A 20,650-nucleotide genomic window follows, 5' to 3' on the forward strand; every position below is an offset into this window, starting at 1 on the left:
GCACTCATCACAATTGGTGAATGTTAAAAGACGATTAGAACAAAAGTTGAAACCACAAATTGTAGTTGATTATAACAGAGGAAAGGCAGCTGCTGATTTATCTGACCTAATGAGAGCCTACTATCCACTACGCAGATCTTTAAAATGGTATAAAAAGCTAGCTTTTGAGTTCTTATTAAATATTGCAGTTATGAATAGTATCATTTTATACAAAAATATCACAAAGAAGAATATCACTATTAATGAATTTCGGAAGCAATTAGCCCTATACCTCACAGGTTCCTCGAATGGAGATATTCCCTCTAGCAGTATTGCAACTACTATTAAACAAATACGACATAAACTCGAAAAAAAGCCTGGAAAAGTCTCTAAAATGAGAAAATATTGTAAATTATGCTATGAAGAAAGTGCGGCAAAATATGGTAGAGAAATTGCTAGAAAAACTACTAAACAAGTTGCCACATTTTGCAATACCTGCGAAGGACAACCGTTTTTATGTTTACCGTGTTTCAATAAAATGCATTAAAATTTTTTGATAAGAAATTTTTAAGTATATTAATATAATAATGTAATAATTAATTTTTATTACAAATCTTGTAATAAAAAAAAATATAATTTGTGTAATAAGTAGCACTTGACATGCTAAGATATATATATAGGTACAAATAGTATTTTATTATTACCATATAAAGATTATTTTTTAATATTAAAATTAAATAAAGAAAAATTCTATAAAAATTAAACATTGATAGATTAATATTTGATTTAAAATAGATGCAGCAATAAAATGTTCTTTTATCTATAGAGAAGGAAAGGAATACTATTTTACAAATAAAAATATTATAATATTTAAACTTTAAATCTTTTAATATCTTCAGGCTTAAGATCTATTCTAAGAGATGCAATTTGTCTAACTTCGGCAGGAGTTAATCTCCATGCTATTGCATCTGCTCCACAATAATCAGCCAATTCTTCTACTTTTTCTATACTCAGTATAGTCGCTATTTGAGTTAAACGTGCAAATTTATCACGCACAGACCATGATGTTGCTGCTGCTAAATAACTGGCTAATGATCTAATTTCTTTATCTAAAATAAGTCCGCCAGCCTGAAAAAGTAAATAAATATATACATAAGATCTGTTAATAAATGTAAATATGTAAATATATGTAGACGTGTATACATTATTATATTAAACAAACGCATACTCTGTTAAAGGTCGATTTTAAAATAACTTTTTCTAAACGCGCTGTAACTTCTTTAGTTAAAATATCAATAAGAGCATCATAATTTGATGTTGTTAAATTGCTCTTAAAACCTTGAAGTAAACCTTCTAAATTAGTTACTAAAATTTGTACGAAAGGTTCATCCGTTTCATATCTTAATAATTCATCCTGAAAATATAGATAATTATTCTATATAATATTAAGTCATTTTATTAATATTATGATATTATGTAAAAATAAAGACTGATTTAATACAATTTTTTATTTCATACAAACCTCATTAATATGATGATCTATGGACAAAAATGCATCTACCCAGGGTGTTACTCTAGGTTTTACGGCACTTACACGCAATTGCTCTAACCCATAATCAGTAACAGCTCTTAAAATAGAAGTTACTCCTTTTAAACCGGAAAGACAACTGTCTATTTTTCCTATATCTTTTTCAGCCATATTAGGAAATGTTGTATCTATTTCTGCACTCAGAGTTTTGCATAACGTTTCAACGTATTCAATACTAACATCTGTATTGTTTAAATATGCCTAAAGTAATGATTACAAATTAATATTAATTTAGATATTGTTAATAATATGTAACTATATATAATAATTGAAAAGTATCGCTTATATTACCAAGAACATAAGACGAGCAAGTTCAGTGTCTGACGTTTGTAAACGTCCATGTTGTATACTTGTTTGCAGAGCACTATACGCTTGCGTTAAATCCAAGTATCCTGCTGAATATCCTTGGCGTAATCTATTCCTTAATCTGTTTGCAAATTCTCCTTCTAATATATCACAAGCTATATTAATAACAGCACAAACACCATCTATGCTCCAACTTGATATAGAACGTCTAAATACATAATACAAATTTATGTTATACAATATATACAAATTTATATTTACTCGTTAATAATTGTTAGATTATAAATCTAAATAGTACCTTATACATTTTTTTACTATAAAAAACACATCGTCCACCATACTAGATATCTGCTGATCTTGTTCTAATGTGTCCATACCAACAGCTTTATTGACACTTTCTTCCAAGAAATATCTTTCTAAAGCAAGATAAGCACCTATAAGTTCTTGCATATTATGAGCTAATTCAGAATTGCAGATATTTCTTTCAAATTCATTTAATTGATCCGTACATTGTGTAGCATTCGTAGTACTAATTTCTATGTCATTCTAAAAAGAAAAAATAATTAAATACTTATGATTTTATTCGTGTGCATAAAAAAGACTCACCTTAACTCTTCTTCTTAAGAAACGAATATATAATTCTGCCCTTGAGTGCATTATAGTGATTTCACCTAATAAGAGATCGAGCTCTTTAGGGTCAATTCTTTCTGAATTTGGCTTTCTGACATATTCATTTATCATTTGCACTTTCTTAGATATACTCCTGTGTTTCATAAATTCTGCAACAATTTTTTTAACTTGCCTATATAATAACATATACATATCAGTTTAATCAAAACAAAGATATTCATTATATGTATAAATATCCAAATTTAACTTTCATTTTACCTATCACATTCTTTTTGTAATATAGATACAGTCATTAGAAGTCTTCCAGGTCCATAATATGTTTCTATAATAGGTTGATGTACCTCGACAATACGAGCAATTCCTTCAAATAATAATGTCATAGTATCGGCAAATATAACTGATGCTCGTTTATCATTACTTTTTATCTCCAAGGCAGCTTTTAAATTTTTTTGTGCGGTGTCATGAAGCTAAAAAATAGAAAAAATTTGTATGAGTATAATAAATACTCATTCTATAATATAATAAATATTCATTGATATAGTCACGAATGATAAAATAATTACCTTCGTACACAAATAACTACAAAATTTTTTCAAACCTTCTAAATGCATTCCTAATAATGGAAATATTTTAAAGAATCTTTCAACAGATGCTAGATCTTCAGATTTCACTGCTTCATCAAACTTGTGAGTAACTACTGTTCTCAATTGTACAGCTGCTTGTTGCAATGTAAAAAGAGAGCTACTAATAGTACTAGGATCTCCTGATACATCTTCGGCTGTTCTTTCAAGCAATTGTTGATCCATTGAGAGATACCGATGAACATGTGCAGCACCTTGCTCATAATCTTCATTTTGTAAAGCTGTTGCAACACCTTCGCTACATAATTGTAGATCTAGTATATCGTTAACTCTTCTTTGACATTCGCATACTCTGCTCTATAAAGAAAATATTTTATAGTTACATTTTTCTTTACAATTTTAATCATGATATCAGTTAATTCTTTTTACTTACCCTCGCTAAATCTAACTGTCGTACTTTGGAGCTTACATTTTCAGCCAATTCGTTTGTATGTACAATCATATTCCGAAATTTCTCTGCCTCGCCACGAATAAAAACAACCTTGGGTAATACTTTATTTATATTTTGTAATTTAGATTCTATATAACAATGTCTAGACAATAAGTTGTCTAATTTTTCTTTCACAATTATCTAAAATAAATTGTTCAAATTGTTACTACATAATAAATATATTACTTAATTATAATAAAACAATGTTTTAACCTCATTTTCTGACAGCTTATTAAGCATTTGCTGAATATTATTCTCTTCTATTGGCACACTCATCTTATTCACAAATTATTAAACCATTTATACAATAATAAACGAAAATTAAAATCTGTTAAAAAAATTCATTTATATACGTGGTATCTTTCTTGTCAGTAAATGTGAAATAATTCTCATAAAGTCCATACTTACCGATGGAGAAAAGATCAATGCTAGGTCGATAAGAAAGATAAATGTGATAGATCATTTTTTATTCATGATATTGATGTCTAATAATTCTTTTTACAAATTTTTTTTCTGCGTATTATCCATTACAAAGTTCGAATAATATGATTGATGTGTTTGAGAAATTCTATAATCATTAATAAAGCGCAACTTGTAAATTACAACTGTGTAAGTGTTATACTTATGTCTCAAAGAAGTAAAGTAATACAACTGTATAAAACGGTAAGAGTACTTTTTGAATCATTCTTGAAATTTTTATATATATGTATATCTTTATAATTACTTATTATTTATTTTCCTTTTTTATTGCAGCTTTTGTATATGGGGCGTGATTATCCAAAAGGTTATGAATATTTCAGAGTGAGATTGAAAAAAGCTTTTGATAAGAATAAAGAAGAACGTAATCCTGAGAAAATAGATAAAATGATAGCACATGGTAATTTTGTTATTAAAGAATTGGAAGCTTTATATATGCTACGCAAGTACAGAGCATTAAAAAATAGATATTATAATCAACCCTAACCAAAATTAAAACTATTATAAATATCATTGTGTACTATATTATATTCTTCTATATTCATTATTAGTCATATTATGTAAATGTATATATATATAATATATTTGTTATTTTAATACTATTTTACAATGTAGTGTAAATAAACATGATCAATTCATTATAACTTTATTTTACTTGTATATGATATAAAATTATATTGTAAATATTATTTTTAATATTATATTATAAAATTTATAATAGTATATAATAAAGTATCTTTAAATCCATTTAAAAAAAGATTATTATGTAAAGTTGTTTATTCAGTAACTTTATCCTCGCCATAAGCGTCAGTCTAATTGCAAAAAAAAACTAAAGATTGTGCAGCAGTTGTTTGGTTATGCTGTCAAAGAAGATAGAAATGTTCCTTTTTTTATAAATTATACTTTATATGAATACGTCAATGCATAATAAGTATTTAAAATCAAAAAAATGATAATATTAAATGTGTAACTTGTTCATATATTTTTTATGAGAAATATGCATATTAATTTGTGTTATATATTATAGTCAAGGAGTGGAAAGCGTATCCTACGTTTGTGAAAATCTCGAAACATTCAATTTTTATAGTTTCGTATAAAAAGTTCAAAAAAAAAAAATTATTTTTAACATTATTTAGATAAAATTGAATATTTTCCATATTATAATATATATTTATATATTCCTTATCATGGCTGTATGTGTGGCTGTTATTGGAAAAGATGCGAGTATTTATTTACTTTGGATTTATAGGTTATAAAAGAATAGTGTTTTTATAAAATATTATTTTTTTTTTATGTGAGAATAAGTTAATTAATTATTTATTTTATCATAAGGATTTTTCAATTTTATAAAGTCTAATTTTTCTGTGAAGATTTTCGTAATATTTAATTTTGTATTTATATTTTTATAGAATTCTCCCAAATATATAAAATGTGCAGATGAGGCTCTTGCCTTGCAATTTCATTACAAAGTGCATACATCTATTGATATTATAGAAGAGAAATTGAATATAGGAAACAAAACAGCTGTTGATATTCGTGATTTGTATTTAGGTTTATTACTTACAACAGAGGAGTTTAAAATGTATGTATTTAATTTTATTATATATAGAATCAAATAGATCATTAGTAATGAGAAGTTTTATTTTAGTTACGGTTATGCAACGAATACAAAAATTAAATTTGTAATAGTATTACAATCATCTAATATATCATTCCGAGATAATGAAGTAAAGACGGTAATAAAATTACATTATTTTGTAAAGTAGTATTATTATGCATTAAATGTAAAATCATTTGTTAATTGTCCCACAGATATTTAAAAAACTGCATACTGCCTATTCCAATGCAGTTTGTAATCCATTTTATGTACCAGGTAGTTCGATTAATTCGAAGTAAGATTCTTTATATTTTTTTGTCCTTATTAATTATATTGATTTATATAATATATAATCATAACATTAAAGTTTTAATTTTTTACTAATATATATAAATATATATATTTATAAATTATGTTCTTTAGGTCTTTCGATTCATCTGTGACAGAGATAATGGGAATTATATAAACTTATATATTCTTTTACTGAAAAATTACTTTAGTAATATTATTGAATCATTCTTCAACTCTTTTAATTATAAATACAATATATGTTCAAATGTAAAGAAGAAATATCATGAAACAACATTAAGCAGCGTATTTTTTATTCGTTAATTCAATTGAACTACACAATACATAAATTAACTTATCAATTATATATATATATATATTTTAGCAAATTATAAATCACTTTTTATGTCCAAAACAAGATTCATTACGAGAGAGTAATATATTAAAGTTGTTTACTCAATGTTGCTACTTTGAATACATTATTTATTAGTAAAAAATTAACTATGATATTATAAGATATTTATTGTACAATTATATCCAGAAATGCAACATTAAGTAAGCAACATTCAAATAATAACAAAAATAATGTGTAGTACATACACTGTTATACATACATTCTATTGTCATCATCATCATTATATTGAACATCTTATAACATTATATAAAATATTTCTATAAAAATATAATTGTATTTCAATTATACTGAATTTATGCTGAAATAGCATAAAATAATTTAAGTTAAAGATTATTATATTAACATTTTTTTACTAATTAATGTCAATTTAAGTTAAATATTTAAATAAAAGATCATTATTCTTATATACAATAAATTTTGTTGTTTTTCATAATATGATGTCTATAATTAATACTTAAAATCAATTATCAATTATATTTGTGATCAATATATTAAAAATTTATCAAATAACAGTATAAAAATAAAAGTAAAATATCTATGTGACATTTTTTATGTAACTGATACAATAATTCATTATTACTTTGCTATTACAATGTAAAAGGCATCGATGATTGCTCTTTACGTTGTAAAAATGATGTTCTTGACAATAAAATTTGATTTTTGTCGGATAATAAAGGTGCACTTTCTGAATATCTTGAGTTCTGCCAATAATCACTACTGGTGCCACTTTTATTAGATTTGATAGTGAATATTCCTGTAGATCCATGTTTAGTCTGTATGTATGGATACTTCTTTATCCTTGTTTTATCTTCATGTAGTCCATAATCAGGTCGAGTAGTTGTTACAAAAGATGATGATAGTAGGTTACCCTTTGTCATTCCTATTGAATAATAAACCTATTGGAATATAAATGCATACACTTTTGGTTCAATATCATATAAGAAAATGAAAATAAAATAAATATATAATATATATTTATATTTCAAGAACAAGATATTTGTCAAAACAATGGCAAATAAAAGAAGCATATTTTTATAAAATATTTCATTCATTTAGTTTTTAAATACGTATTAATTAACTTCATATTATTATTTCGATTAAAAAAGTGCCAGCCTTATATATACTTATTAAATAAAACGAAGTGCCTTTAAATTGGATGATATTCTTTTCTGAAGCAACAGTGTATGCTATGCTTAAATCCTTGAGTTAAGATTAATTAGATATTGCGCACGTGGATTTCTATTTATAAATAAACTACGATAACTACTACTTATTAATTAAGTCATTAAATTAACAAATAAACAAACAATCTGATACAATACAATAAATAAATATAATTAAAGGGCAGCATTTTGTACGCATATATTGTTATGATTTACGTGGATAATTAATCCAGAAATATTGACGATACATTATCTATCACAGTCTACTGTCAAGATACATGGTTTTCAAGCTGACAATATTCTGGATAATTGACATAAAAGATTATTTGTTATTTTCATTTAAAATCGAACTATTTCATTAAATATTTTCGCTACGCCTTGAAATTGTACGAATTAACGATTAATTAATGCTGTTCCTATGTTTTCTATTGAAAACAAATTCGTGTTAAATTACTTTTTTTTTTTACATATGTCAGCTTTTAATAATTATTATCAACTATTTTTGCTAAACTAGAGTTTCGATAAAAGCAACAGAAAACGCTAGATTTTTGCACAGAATAATATATTCATAAAATGCCTTATTACTTGTCACGCTGAATACCGTTGATTTGATAATACATGAATACTTGTTTTACCGACCATTTTGACATGTTGATTTTGCCGTTGGATCTTCGGTAATTGAATCAGCATCATTTTCACTATCTGTTTCCTTAACACATTTTATTAAAAACATAGTTAATGCCCCAATTATTGGCGGTATTCCAGCCAATAAGAAAGGCAAATCGTAGGAACCTATATAATAAAATGAAACACGTTAAAATAAGCAAGCATACATAGAATATAAATGAATTAATAATGAAATATTGTTGTAAACGTAAAGGATAATAAGTTCATTAACTTACCGGTATGATCGTATAAAAGACCCGCGATTGGTGGTCCTACTGTCAAAGGTATAGAACACATTCCTAATAAAAATCCAATTGCTTGAGTTGCACCCTCACGACCACAAATGTCGAAAGCAATTGGACCTAATAATGATATGAAACATCCATCAAATAATCCCATACTTAAAGAAATGAGTAGTAGAATATTAAAAGATGGTGTTACGGTAAGTAACATTGTAAGCATACCGATGCTTAGAAATGATACCTAAAAAAACATATGAATTTTATTTTTTATTTCTGTTTCTTATTTATGCACATATTATTTACATTTATTATGATAGAAAAATATTACCTGCTGTAATAATATTCTATTTACTTTTGGCAAATCGGCAATATAACCGAATATTAATCGACCTATTCCAGAAGTAATACCAATACACATAACTGGCAATTTTCCATCAGAGCCTTTAAATACTGTAACTACAAATTTTCCGATATGTACGTATGGTACAAAATATCTAAAATATAAAAAGTGATGTTAAAAAATATGAAATTTTACTTTAATGATTATTTAGTATTATTTAGCATTATAAATAATTAAACAATACCCAAATAAAGCCAGCGGAATAGAAACTGCCCAGACAACGTATCGTTTTTTTTTCCATATAGATACATTGATAACTTCCTTCAAACAATCTCGAAATTTCGTAGTTTGCGTTGTTCGATATCGTGGAGATTTTTTAACTGTAAAAAAGAAAAATTTTATATTGATATCTTTTCATTTGAACAAATTTTTCAAACTTTAGCGTAATTTTCTACTCACGTGGTATCGGTTTAAAAAGTAGCGCGCAAGCCATAATAATTGCAGTTAACGCTGCTAAACTTCGAAACGTTCCTTCTAATCCGAAATTTCGTAAAAGGGCATCCATCAGATATGGTAAAAGTGTTGTAAATATAGAACTACCAGCCGTAACTATACCATTTACTAATCCCAGATATTTTTTAAAATAATGTCCTAAAATAACTAAGCTCGGGGTGTAAGCAAGACTTGCACCGAGTCCATACATGACACCATAAGTCAGATACAATAATTCTACCTAAAGCAAAAAATCATAGAATTTTTTAAATAGAATTTAAATTCATTAGGAATTATTTTAACGAAAAAAAAGTACCTTATCAGAAAGCATCGAAGAAAGAAGCATACCACTTGATGCAATTGCACCTCCTAAAAATGTAGTCATCTGAATACCAATTTTATCGGTGAGAATACCAGCGATTGGCGATAGGAAAAATGTCGTACCGATGGTCAATGATCCAACTAAAGCTGTTTAATATAAAAAATAAAATAAAAGGAAACGTATTTGTAAAATATTTTAAAATCAGTTTACAACGTTAATTTTTATAATGACGAAATAAATGTACCAAGTGAATGAAGCAAACCTAAAGTGTTCACATGCACACTGTAGGAGCGTGTCAATATTATATTCTGATTGGTCAAAACGAGCTCTATCCTTTTCTTATTCAATTCGCGGATCTCTATTCAACTTACAGAACTGCAATATATGTATGGACCGAGCAAAATATATAGATACTTTCACACCTTATACGAATGTACGTACATATATATATAGATACATGCATACATAGATCAGTTTACAAGAATATCGTTTTGTTTCCATTCTGATCGTTATCAAACAAAATTTAAAATTATTTCTAATCAACTAATCGTCTTAGGACGATTGGTCTTAAAGTTTTCATAAAGATTCAGGTCAGATCAGTTATGACATACGGAGAAGCTACCATTGAATTGCAATCCCTTAACTATGATTACTATGATTAATCAAGCTATAATTGACTGTTAATTTAGATGCATGTTATTTGGGACATCAACTGTAAAAGGGGATTGATCTCATCAACGATTTAATTGAAATATTGATTAAGTAAATGTTTGAAGAAAAGTTTAACTCTACTTTTTCAAAAAAAAAAAAAATTTAATTATTATTTATGGCATATTTTATCAATATTCATTTGCACATATTATGCTACTAATATATATTATTTAGAAAAAAATATCTTTTATCGGAACTAAGTATAATGAAAAAAACAACAAATGCCGTTATAAGTTTGTTTTTCAAGCTCATTAAAATCCTACATAATAATTTAAAAAAAAATAATTATCTTTAACGACGCACGATGCGTTTACTGATAATATTACAGTGACGTGAAGAAAATGAAAATAAAAAATTCTTGGAGATGAGAAGTGAGTAATTTATCGTCGAAAAAAATTATACCTTATTATTATTATTATACGGACATTTGCTATCAGAGAAGGAACAATAAAATGTTAAAAATGATTTGATAGTGTCGATCATTGAACCGTCATGCTTTTATCAGGTCTTAATATAACGATTAAATGGAATATATGCAAAGAAGAGAGAGAAAGACTTGGAAAGATGAGTCGTCAATTTGGAAGGTAATTGTAATAAAATAATATAAATTAGATAATGATCTTACATGCTTTAGAAGATACTTCCGTCTCTCCGGCTTCCGTCAATTTTTTTTGTAGTTCGAGGTAAATTAAAGAGTAGGTGTTGATAACGCTAAATAAAATACCATTGATAAAGAAACTACTCAACAAGATCATCCAAGCTCTGATACCACCATCAGGTGGAATATGATTATCAGTATTATTAGCTTCCACATCTTCTTGCCAATTTGTTTTTACAAGCGATTCCTCGTTTTCGTTCTTCTTTGATCTATTTGATTTAGAATCGTTAGATGTATTTAATTTTGGTTCTTCTTCCGATGATATGAGTTTCGCCTCAGAACTAGGCTCAACGAATTCATTTGAATTTCCCTGAACATTTGTAGCCTCCAATGACTCTTCGGTGTTCGTAAATTTTGGTTTAGTTTGACCATATTCTTGTTCAAGAGAGTTATTACTTAAAACGTAAAGATTAGCGTTACGTTTATCTTGAACATTATCCGTAACTGTCATTTTTGATGGTATTAGAAACAATTTGGAATTTTACAAACCTATAAAACATTACATAAAAAATTATCTTTAAAATACAATAATGGTTTGTAAATAGTTTTTATTTCAAATTTGCTAATACATATTCCGGAAATACTAATATTCATTCAAATAATAACAAGAATACATTGTATCATCTCAAACTGAAAGCATTATACTACCGTTGGTAGTAACGCAACAGGTAGACTGTTCTTGCATCATCTCAAAATAAATAACGAAGAGTAGACTGCGGTGAATTAAACCAAAGCGTCGCTGTTCTCTGATTTCAAAAAATACTAACTTAATAAATCTTATGCTTACATTTTAAGGAATGTTCTTATGTCTTCATATTTTATGCAATCCGAATTTGATATCAATTTTGTTACTTAATACGATAATTTCATTAAAAAAAAAAAAAAAAAAGTAAAAAGCCTCTCGACGAGAAATGTTTTAAATTTCTAGAAAAAAGTGCTGAAATATTAAATATTAATGTAGAGGAATGTCTTATCAGTACATTTATTTTTTCGGAATTTTCCAATTTTCAAATCGAATTATTCAACAATAAATACCCAATGAATTTTGTTTAATTATAGGATACAGTATATAACTTGACTGTGATTATTAGCCATAAGAAAATGACACCTAATTGAATAAAGCGACCGTTCGTCCAACAAAATTGATTATTAGCATTAACAAAGATAACGCTTCCTTCTAATATTACCATACGCGTTTAGTTTAATGGCATCTTACATGTTGAGCCAGCCGTATTTATATTTCGAATGCAGTTTCATCGTAACGATCCAACCGTTTTACATACTGCAATTACTCTACTCGCATATCTTCCTACATCGTTAACTACGTGAGTCCAAAGCAAGTAGAATTCAAATGATTGGCGCGAACTTTGCATGTGTTTTACAAACTCTATCATCCTAAAGATATAAAAGATTAATTTCATATACGTTCAATGTATCCTAATAACACATCATACATCTTGGTATATCCTGATGATATCAATCAAAACCCTTTTAGGATCTTACAAAATAGAGCCTGATAGTTGAGGGAATAAAAGGTCGTACTCGGAACACGTTATTAGGGTTACAAAAGCGCTTTTGTTTTTCGATTCATTCGCAAATTGTACCGGTGAAAGCCTTTACTTCCTCGACAAATGGGAAGCAAAGTATAAAAGAGAACTTTTATTACTAATGTTAAATGGAATTTCATACGAGTCGTACTATCTACGAAAGGTACTAACGACCTTTGATCCCAAATATTTTGAATTTCGGTAAGATTTCAATCAACAATTGTATCAACTTGTGCTAAATATAAGACTTACGTAATCATGGAACTCTTTAAATAAAAAGGAACAAAAGAAATATAAAAGAAAATTGACGCGAGTTAGTGACAAATATACATGTTAGGAATATCATCGCCATTGATACATATTAGGTCTTTGCAGCCGTATGATTTATCTCAAAAGAATACAACTTTTTTTTTGAATAAAATTGATAATATTTGAAAGTAGATCATTTAGAAACGACATAATAAATAAGTGCCATGAATATATAAAATGAATATATAAGAGCTTACTATAATAACGCGCTTTGATCTATCTCCTAATTATCAAATGTATGATTTTATTTGTATCAATGCGTCGCGTAGCTTTGTAATATTGTCGTTACATTAAACTGATCTCAACTCTGACATTAATTGAAGTTCGAATCGAACGGGTCACGCGAATGAAATATCGCTGTCTCTTCTTAAGAAATCAGTTAACCTTTTTTTTTATTAGTATATTGCTCATCACATTTCCTACGTATTGTTCGGAATGCAAAAGTGACAATGATTTATAAATATACATATAAATGTAAAACTGGCAAAAATTCAAGCACAAAATTGTACAGAAAGCAACATTTTTCTGAGACAATTCGATTTTATAATGTATTTTGTTGATCTTATTAAATCAATTAATTGAATTATATTCTAAAGTATTATGAACAAATTGTAACTTTGATATATTTCTCGTAATAATTGTATATAATAAAAATAAAAATAAAAATTATTAGAGTCTAATAATTAAAAGTAAAGAAGAATACGAAAGAGTATCGATCGTTATATCGAACGATAGTTCGAATAATTTTTCATTGAAGTAACTTCAATATTTGTTGACATATCAATTTTAAATAAATATATTTTTGAATGTCTTGGAAAAAGAACATATTTTAAAAAATTAAATAAAACACGCGGTATAGTCTAGAAAACTTTGGAAACCATAAATTTAATATCTAATCTGTCTACATAAACGAGCGAACAATATAAAATGAAAAGGGAAAATAAAAAAAAATATTAAATATGAAATATATATATGTAATGAAAAAGTTAAGTTATTTTAAATCAATGGAATTGTTAGATTTTTTCTTTGTATAGTGTTCACGACGTAAGAACATCGTTCGAATATCCTCAAGCAAGTTCCAACATAGATCTATCCTAATCTTTGTCAACTCTGTCACTTAAGCGATAAAGCAGGGTACGTGAAGCGATGATGATGGACGATGATTCATCATCGAAAAGTGCGTCGCCGAAATGCTTCTAATATAAATTCGTATATTCGCGGGTATCGCTCATTCATCTTTTCATCTATCTATCTATTTATCTATTTATTTATCTATTCATTTATCCATCGTTAGGAACGCATTCGAAATAAGAAAATTGAAATGATGGTTTTTGAAACTATCACTATAAGTGATAATGGTTGATAAAATTAAAAGAAAAAGAAAGAGTAGGAGGAAGTGAGAAAGAGAAAGAGAGAGAGACAGACAGAAATAGTAGAAGAAGAGAAGAATAAGCAAAAAAGAGAAGGAAGGCAATAAGAAAGAAAGGGAAAAAATAAAAAATAAAAAAATAATAGAAAAAGAAAGGGAAGGTGTAAGTGAGAGAGAGAAAGAGAGAGAGACAGACAGAAATAGTAGAAGGAGAGAAGAATAAGCAAAAAAGAGAAGGAAGGCAATAAGAAAGAAAGGGGAAAATAAAAAATAAAAAAATAATAGAAAAAGAAAGGGAAGGTGTAAGTGAGAGAGAGAAAGAGAGAGAGAGAGACAGACAGAAATAGTAGAAGAAGAGAAGAATAAGCAAAAAAAGAAAGGAGAGAAGGAAGACAATAAGTAAGAAAGGGCAATAAGAAATAAAAAATAAAATAATAAGTAATTACGTTATCAATTACTGGAAGTGTCCGCTATTGTACTGCTACTGATTCTCCGGCGAGGATATGAAAACGTGTGAGAAACCTCGTGGGTGTCACGGGCGCCTCGTGGGAGGACTTAGGGTAACGATATTTTTTGAAAGAATCAATAAAAATACAACAACCCACTTATAATAAAACCATCCGAGCGCACTGCCGGACGCAAACTAAGTCTTGAACGTTGACCACGAGCCTTGGGCAGCCCGCGCGAACGAAATGATTCCGAGTTCAGCCGATCCTATCAACCCGAACTATGACGAAGCCTATACTGACATGAGCCTATAAATCGTCACTTTGAACTTTCACGTGCGCTCACTCATCGAACAAAACTAACTGAACGAGTCCAACGAATGAAACGTACAAGTAAATAAGATAGTCCGATATTAGTGATGTTTTTATATAGACCGATTTTATTGGTCTTTATTTTACTTATCTACCTATATATTATCTATTCTTTATTATATTTCGTGATCTTTAACCTTATTTATCTTATATTAGATATAATAATGCTTTCATTTCCTATGTTTTTAACACAATATATTTTATTGTTGTTCATATATAATTGAAAACTTAATTCCTAATTACTGAGAAATTTGAATCAATAGTTAGAAATTCTTCCCCTTCTTCCTATAACTCTGAACACCTGCATTTTATCAACTTCCGCCAATAATACTTTCCGCCTGATCAGTAAAATAACATTTAATTGGTTATACATGTGTATTTTAAATAATGCCGCGTTTTTCTATCGCGATATTTTTCTAACGATTCACCTGATTGGTGGTTTTGATTTATCCCGCGAATATCATCAATTTAAAAGAATAAATAAAAGTTTTTATTTAATTATTGATATATTACCTTAATTATATTTTATTTTTCCTTGTCATTGAATTCTATTTTTATGTGAGGTCCTTCCTTTTCTTTCTCTGTTTAACATCTTACATTCGCTGGTTCGGTTCGCTCATTACTATATAAAAAAAAAAACACAATCGTAAATGTTTAAATTTTATACGGGGAGGGAAAAGTGAAATAAAAAAAAATGAAAAAATTATTGTAAGATTAATTGCGAATAAATAAATAAATAACTAGATAAATGAAAGACAAATAACAGCGACTATTATTTCTATTATGCATATGAATGTCTGTCATCCTACTTAATAAATATATGTTCGAAAATATGTTTTTTTTTAAATATGTATCAACTAAAAATTATATTTATTATTATCTATTAATATTAATTATATCAATATATTTAAATATTAGGATGACAAGTTCTACTAAAAGATCAATCATAATTTAATTATAAATTTAATAAGCATTATATTTGAAATTCATAAAAGAGATATGCGTTTGTAAGAATAATTTAATTTCAATAATAATTTATGACATCTTTCAACCTGAGATTGACACCAATGATTCTTCCATGTTATCTTCTTTCGTTATCCAACAATGTCATGGAAGAATAATAGACTATAATATAAAATTAAAATTCCAATGTATATCACTTTTTCATATCTTCTAACCATTCATCCATAGTGTCATTATCAGCAGTGAATCTACAGTAGAGACAAAAATGAGGTATGATGTGATTAACAAAATAATATTTATATCAAGGATGAGAAGACGTGACCTAATATAAATGTTAAGGTTATAAGGAAATCAACAACTTGTAATCAAACGAATTTACACACTTTTTGAATGACCCATTTAAGGAATTTAACTTCACGTAACAATTATATTTAAATACACCATATTCATAAGCCATTATTGATTATTAATCCTTCAAACAATTAATATTTTTAATCAACGATATATTCTCCACCCAAAATAGAATAATACTACTATATATGCTTCTACAATAAATAGGGGTAAGTAGGAATTTAATCCGGGGGTAAATTATCATCTTGAAATTTATCTTTCTTTTAAATAATTAATATTTTTTTATTGAAAAAAAATATTGGATTGAATATCGAAGAAATTTTAAAAGCCCTTGGATTTTATTTTTGTTTAAGTTAATAATAAAATATAATATTTTCAATACCTTTGAAAATTAAGAATGGAATTTAACAAGTTTTACGCCATCTTTTATCAATATTAAGAAACACTACGTCTTTACGAATCTGTAATATATATCCACGTATAATTAATTAATATTTATATTTTAATTTATTATAATTGTATAATAAAATTAAACTATTTTATTTTATTGTATAATTTTATTTAAATTTGTATTATTTGTCTAAATTAATTCCACCAATAAAAAACATTTCTGAAGTTGTCCATAAAAGGAAATAAAAAAAGGAATGGCCGTCGTTGATGACCATCATTCTATTCTCTATCACACGCGGAACCTACAAAAGTATTAATCAATTGAAATATTCTGACGAACAAGAAAATAAAAAAATTATTTAAAAATGTCGACAATGGCAAGTCCTTTAGCTGTGGGAGGTGTGAGGCAATCAGGTGCTCCTGTAAGGACACAAAATGGTAATATAATAACAGACAAATGTATAGTCAAAAGTTTGGTTATGCCGGACTATCTGTAATACAGTAGACTCTATAAAATATTATGATTATTGTTTTCATGCAACAGGATTCCTGGTTTAACACTCTATATAATAAAATACAAAATAATTTGTAGTATTTGAAAATTAAATTTCCTTTAATTGAGAATTGCATTGTTGTCCTCGTTGCTACCAATTTCTTCTGTTTCGTAATTATTCTTTTTATTTTTGATCAATATATTATTTATAGTCTATTGTATGGGAACAAATTATAGTAAATAATATTGTAATTATTAGTTTAATTGTTAGTTTACTTCTGCATAATTTTTATTTTTTATTCAACAGTTATGGCTGCTTCGGCTATTGCTAACATAGTCAAAAGTTCTTTAGGACCTGTAGGATTGGATAAAATGTTGGTCGATGATATTGGGGTACGTTTTATTAATTTAATTTAAATTCTAATATTTATTAATATTATGACACATCTTAGTAAAATATTAAAATAAACAATTTAAGGATGTAACTGTTACAAATGACGGAGCAACTATTTTACGTCTATTGGAAGTTGAACATCCTGCAGCTAGAGTACTAGTCGAGTTAGCTCAATTACAGGATGAAGAAGTTGGAGATGGCACAACATCTGTTGTCATTGTTGCAGCTGAATTATTAAAAAATGCAGATGAGCTTGTTAAGCAGAAAATTCATCCAACCTCTGTTATCAGTGGTTATAGGCTTGCTTGCAAGTACGCGATACGACAGAAATGTCATTTATTTTCATGTGTAAATTGATATAGTAATTATTGTTCAATTATGATTTTAGGGAAGCCTGCAAATACATACAGGAACATTTAACAATCAATGTCGATGAATTGGGAAAAGATTGCTTGGTCAATGTAGCTAAAACCTCAATGTCTAGTAAAATTATAGGAGCGTATCCTTTCCAATTTAAAGCAGTGAGCAAATAAACATTTGTTGATAAAGATATTTTTCTTGTAAAAAAAACATATGTACAAAAATGTTTATTTAATCACTAAATATTAGTATGAATTTTCTTTATATTATAATTTCCATGACTAATAAATAGTGATGCTAATTTCTTCGGCAATATGGTCGTTGATGCTGCTTATGCTATCAAGATAAATGATGGTAAAGGTGGACATCTATATCCTATTAAAGCAGTTAATGTTTTAAAGGCTCATGGCAAAAGTGTTAGAGAATCTGTTCTTGTACATGGTTATGCACTTAATTGTACGGTGTCTTCACAAGCAATGCCTAAGAGGATAGTCAATCCCAAGATTGCTTGCTTGGACTTTTCTCTACAAAAAGCTAAAATGAAGTTAGGTGTGGAAGTACTTATCACTGATCCTGAAAAATTAGAGGCCGTACGCCAACGAGAAATTGATATTACTAAAGAAAGAGTTCAGAAAATTTTAAATGCCGGCGCTAATGTTATTCTTCTATCTGGTGGAATAGATGATCTTTGCCAGAAGGTTTGTTAGACATTTAATAAAAGTACAAAATTACGATGTAATTCTAAACCGTTACTTTTTTTTCAGTACTTTGTAGAAGCTAAGGCTATGGCAGTACGTAGATGCAAGAAACAAGATCTAAAAAGAATTGCTAAAGCTACAGGGGCACAATTTTTAACTTCTTTGACTAATATGGAAGGAGAGGAAACCTTTGAACCAAGTTTCCTTGGTGAAGCTGCTGAAGTGGTACAGGAAATGATCTGTGACGATGAGCTCATTCTTATAAAAGGGTCAGTTTACAGATTTATTATAAAATGAAAGTAAAAATGACAATTTATGATATTTCATTTTGTTAATAGACCAAAAGCTCGTACAGCTAGCTCTATCATTTTACGTGGACCAAATGATTATTATTGTGACGAAATGGAGCGTTCTGTACACGATGCTCTTTGTGTTGTGAAGCGTGTATTAGAGAGTAAAAGTGTTGTCGCTGGTGGTGGTAGCGTTGAAGCTGCTCTTTCGATTTATTTGGAAAACTTTGCTACTTCTTTAGTAAGTATTTTTTATTTAATTAATTGTTATTAACATTGTCATTATAATGTCATTCTTCATTTTGCAGAGTTCTCGCGAACAATTAGCCATTGCTGAATTTGCCAGATCACTTTTAATAATACCTAAAACATTAGCTGTTAATGCTGCTCAAGATGCAACTGATCTTGTTGCCAAGCTGAGAGCTTATCACAATTCAAGCCAAACAAAAGCAGATTTAGCTGAATTAAAATGGTAATAATTTAACATTCTTGATTAATAAATAGGTTTATAATATCACATGATTTATTCACATAAAATTGTATTTATACTATCTAGGGTTGGGCTTGATTTATATGAAGGAACTATAAAGGATAATAAAAAAGTTGGTGTATTGGAACCAGCTATTTCAAAAATAAAATCTTTGAAATTTGCTACAGAAGCAGCGATTACTATACTTCGAATCGATGATATGATTAAATTGGATCCTGAACGATCCAAAGATAAATCGTATCACGATGCAATGGCTGCTGGTGAATTGGATTAATTTAATTGCTTTAATTATTAAATAATTATAAGAAACATTTTCATAGCAAATCTTGTTCAAAATTTTATCATTATACTAATGTGTCTCATGTGTTGATTAAGAACTTTTAATAATATAATTTTTAAGTAATTATCACACATAACATATATATTTACAATTAAATAACGTATTATGTTCGCATTTCATACAATTACTTAATTCTTGTACAAGCGTACTAATTAATAATTATATTAAGGAAAATAAAGCTTTTTCCTACTACATTTCGTAATTTTAATTTAATGATTCATAAAATAGATTTATATATTAATTTTACACATTCTCCATATACATACCTGTTTGCAATTATTTATATACCGTCTCTGATGTCATCTTTAAAGAAGTAATTAAAACATTACCATTAAAAAATCCATTTAAAAATTAAAATATCAATAAATTTTTGTATGTCAACAAATTACTTGACAAATTTCCAAACTTATTTTTCTTGAAAAAGAATTGCATGAACAAATTTTATTTTAAACTTTCAACTTAGTTTCCCACGTAAAATCATCCTCTGCTCGTTTGCATCACCAGTTGCAAAACACTGTATTTTATATATTATAAATAATATAACATAAAAGAGCACTGATAATTGATATTTAATATTATGAAAAAATCATTAAAGAAATATTTTTTTTAGCAGACATTTAATATAATATATGCATTATTAATGAATTATTTACACTACATTATTTGAATCAGGCTGTGGCAGTTGAGTTATACTCAATTTAAAAAATTTTCTTCAGGCATAATTTATGTTTATCCATGAATATTGTGATATTCTTATTTAAATTACAATTTATGTTTATTTACAATGGCATGTTATGATCATATTTAACAAATTAGCATTTATAAGTTGTTTTGGTAAAATATATTTTTTTTTCGTTAAAATATAACATTCTTATAGCACACAAAGTATTAAC

At 27.4% G+C, this 20,650-nt stretch overlaps 5 protein-coding genes across 9 annotated transcripts; 3 read left to right on the forward strand and 2 right to left on the reverse strand.

Annotated features, from left to right (window-relative positions):
* Positions 1–848: 848 nt before the first annotated feature.
* Cog4 (conserved oligomeric Golgi complex subunit 4) lies at positions 849–4,119 on the reverse strand. Its single transcript, XM_015322039.2, has 11 exons — positions 3,983–4,119; positions 3,788–3,902; positions 3,518–3,715; positions 3,067–3,441; positions 2,762–2,970; positions 2,480–2,675; positions 2,172–2,419; positions 1,859–2,081; positions 1,502–1,768; positions 1,208–1,393; positions 849–1,107 (listed from the first exon to the last, which is right to left on the reverse strand). The coding sequence occupies exons 2-11, from the start codon at positions 3,848–3,850 to the stop codon at positions 850–852; spliced, it is 2,223 nt and encodes a 740-aa protein (XP_015177525.1). The 5' UTR covers positions 3,851–3,902; positions 3,983–4,119; the 3' UTR covers position 849.
* osi (electron transfer flavoprotein regulatory factor orsai) lies at positions 4,097–4,700 on the forward strand. The gene is made up of 2 exons (XM_015322051.2): positions 4,097–4,237; positions 4,328–4,700. Exons 1-2 carry the CDS (start codon positions 4,127–4,129, stop codon positions 4,535–4,537), a joined length of 321 nt encoding a protein of 106 aa, XP_015177537.1. The 5' UTR covers positions 4,097–4,126; the 3' UTR covers positions 4,538–4,700.
* A 148-nt stretch (positions 4,701–4,848) lies between these two features.
* LOC107066979 (trafficking protein particle complex subunit 2-like protein) lies at positions 4,849–6,245 on the forward strand. Its single transcript, XM_015322065.2, has 5 exons — positions 4,849–5,271; positions 5,461–5,633; positions 5,700–5,787; positions 5,864–5,943; positions 6,072–6,245. The coding sequence occupies exons 1-5, from the start codon at positions 5,239–5,241 to the stop codon at positions 6,112–6,114; spliced, it is 417 nt and encodes a 138-aa protein (XP_015177551.1). The 5' UTR covers positions 4,849–5,238; the 3' UTR covers positions 6,115–6,245.
* A 640-nt stretch (positions 6,246–6,885) lies between these two features.
* kar (monocarboxylate transporter 10-like protein kar) lies at positions 6,886–16,490 on the reverse strand. 5 transcript variants are annotated; one of them, XM_015322088.2, is made up of 11 exons: positions 16,335–16,489; positions 16,041–16,199; positions 15,502–15,610; positions 10,913–11,434; positions 9,571–9,722; positions 9,222–9,495; positions 9,007–9,142; positions 8,751–8,916; positions 8,417–8,663; positions 8,154–8,306; positions 6,886–7,231 (listed from the first exon to the last, which is right to left on the reverse strand). In XM_015322088.2, exons 4-11 carry the CDS (start codon positions 11,394–11,396, stop codon positions 6,939–6,941), a joined length of 1,905 nt encoding a protein of 634 aa, XP_015177574.2. In that variant the 5' UTR covers positions 11,397–11,434; positions 15,502–15,610; positions 16,041–16,199; positions 16,335–16,489; the 3' UTR covers positions 6,886–6,938. The 5 variants fall into 5 exon arrangements, with proteins under 5 accessions (XP_015177574.2, XP_015177584.2, XP_015177592.2 ...); XM_015322098.2 differs by lacking the exon at positions 16,041–16,199 and having other exon boundaries at positions 16,335–16,490; XM_015322106.2 differs by lacking the exons at positions 15,502–15,610; positions 16,041–16,199; positions 16,335–16,489 and adding an exon at positions 14,629–15,422.
* Positions 16,491–16,940: 450 nt separating this feature from the next.
* On the forward strand, positions 16,941–19,951 carry CCT1 (chaperonin containing TCP1 subunit 1). The gene is made up of 9 exons (XM_015322129.2): positions 16,941–17,130; positions 17,493–17,578; positions 17,664–17,890; positions 17,968–18,078; positions 18,232–18,637; positions 18,704–18,906; positions 18,976–19,168; positions 19,236–19,399; positions 19,484–19,951. Exons 1-9 carry the CDS (start codon positions 17,058–17,060, stop codon positions 19,689–19,691), a joined length of 1,671 nt encoding a protein of 556 aa, XP_015177615.1. The 5' UTR covers positions 16,941–17,057; the 3' UTR covers positions 19,692–19,951.
* The last annotated feature ends 699 nt before the right edge of the window (positions 19,952–20,650 follow it).

This window comes from Polistes dominula, unplaced genomic scaffold (assembly GCF_049000335.1).
Source record: "Polistes dominula isolate Pdom_NZ unplaced genomic scaffold, Pdom_raw_medaka contig_33, whole genome shotgun sequence".
NCBI lineage: Eukaryota > Metazoa > Arthropoda > Insecta > Hymenoptera > Vespidae > Polistes > Polistes dominula.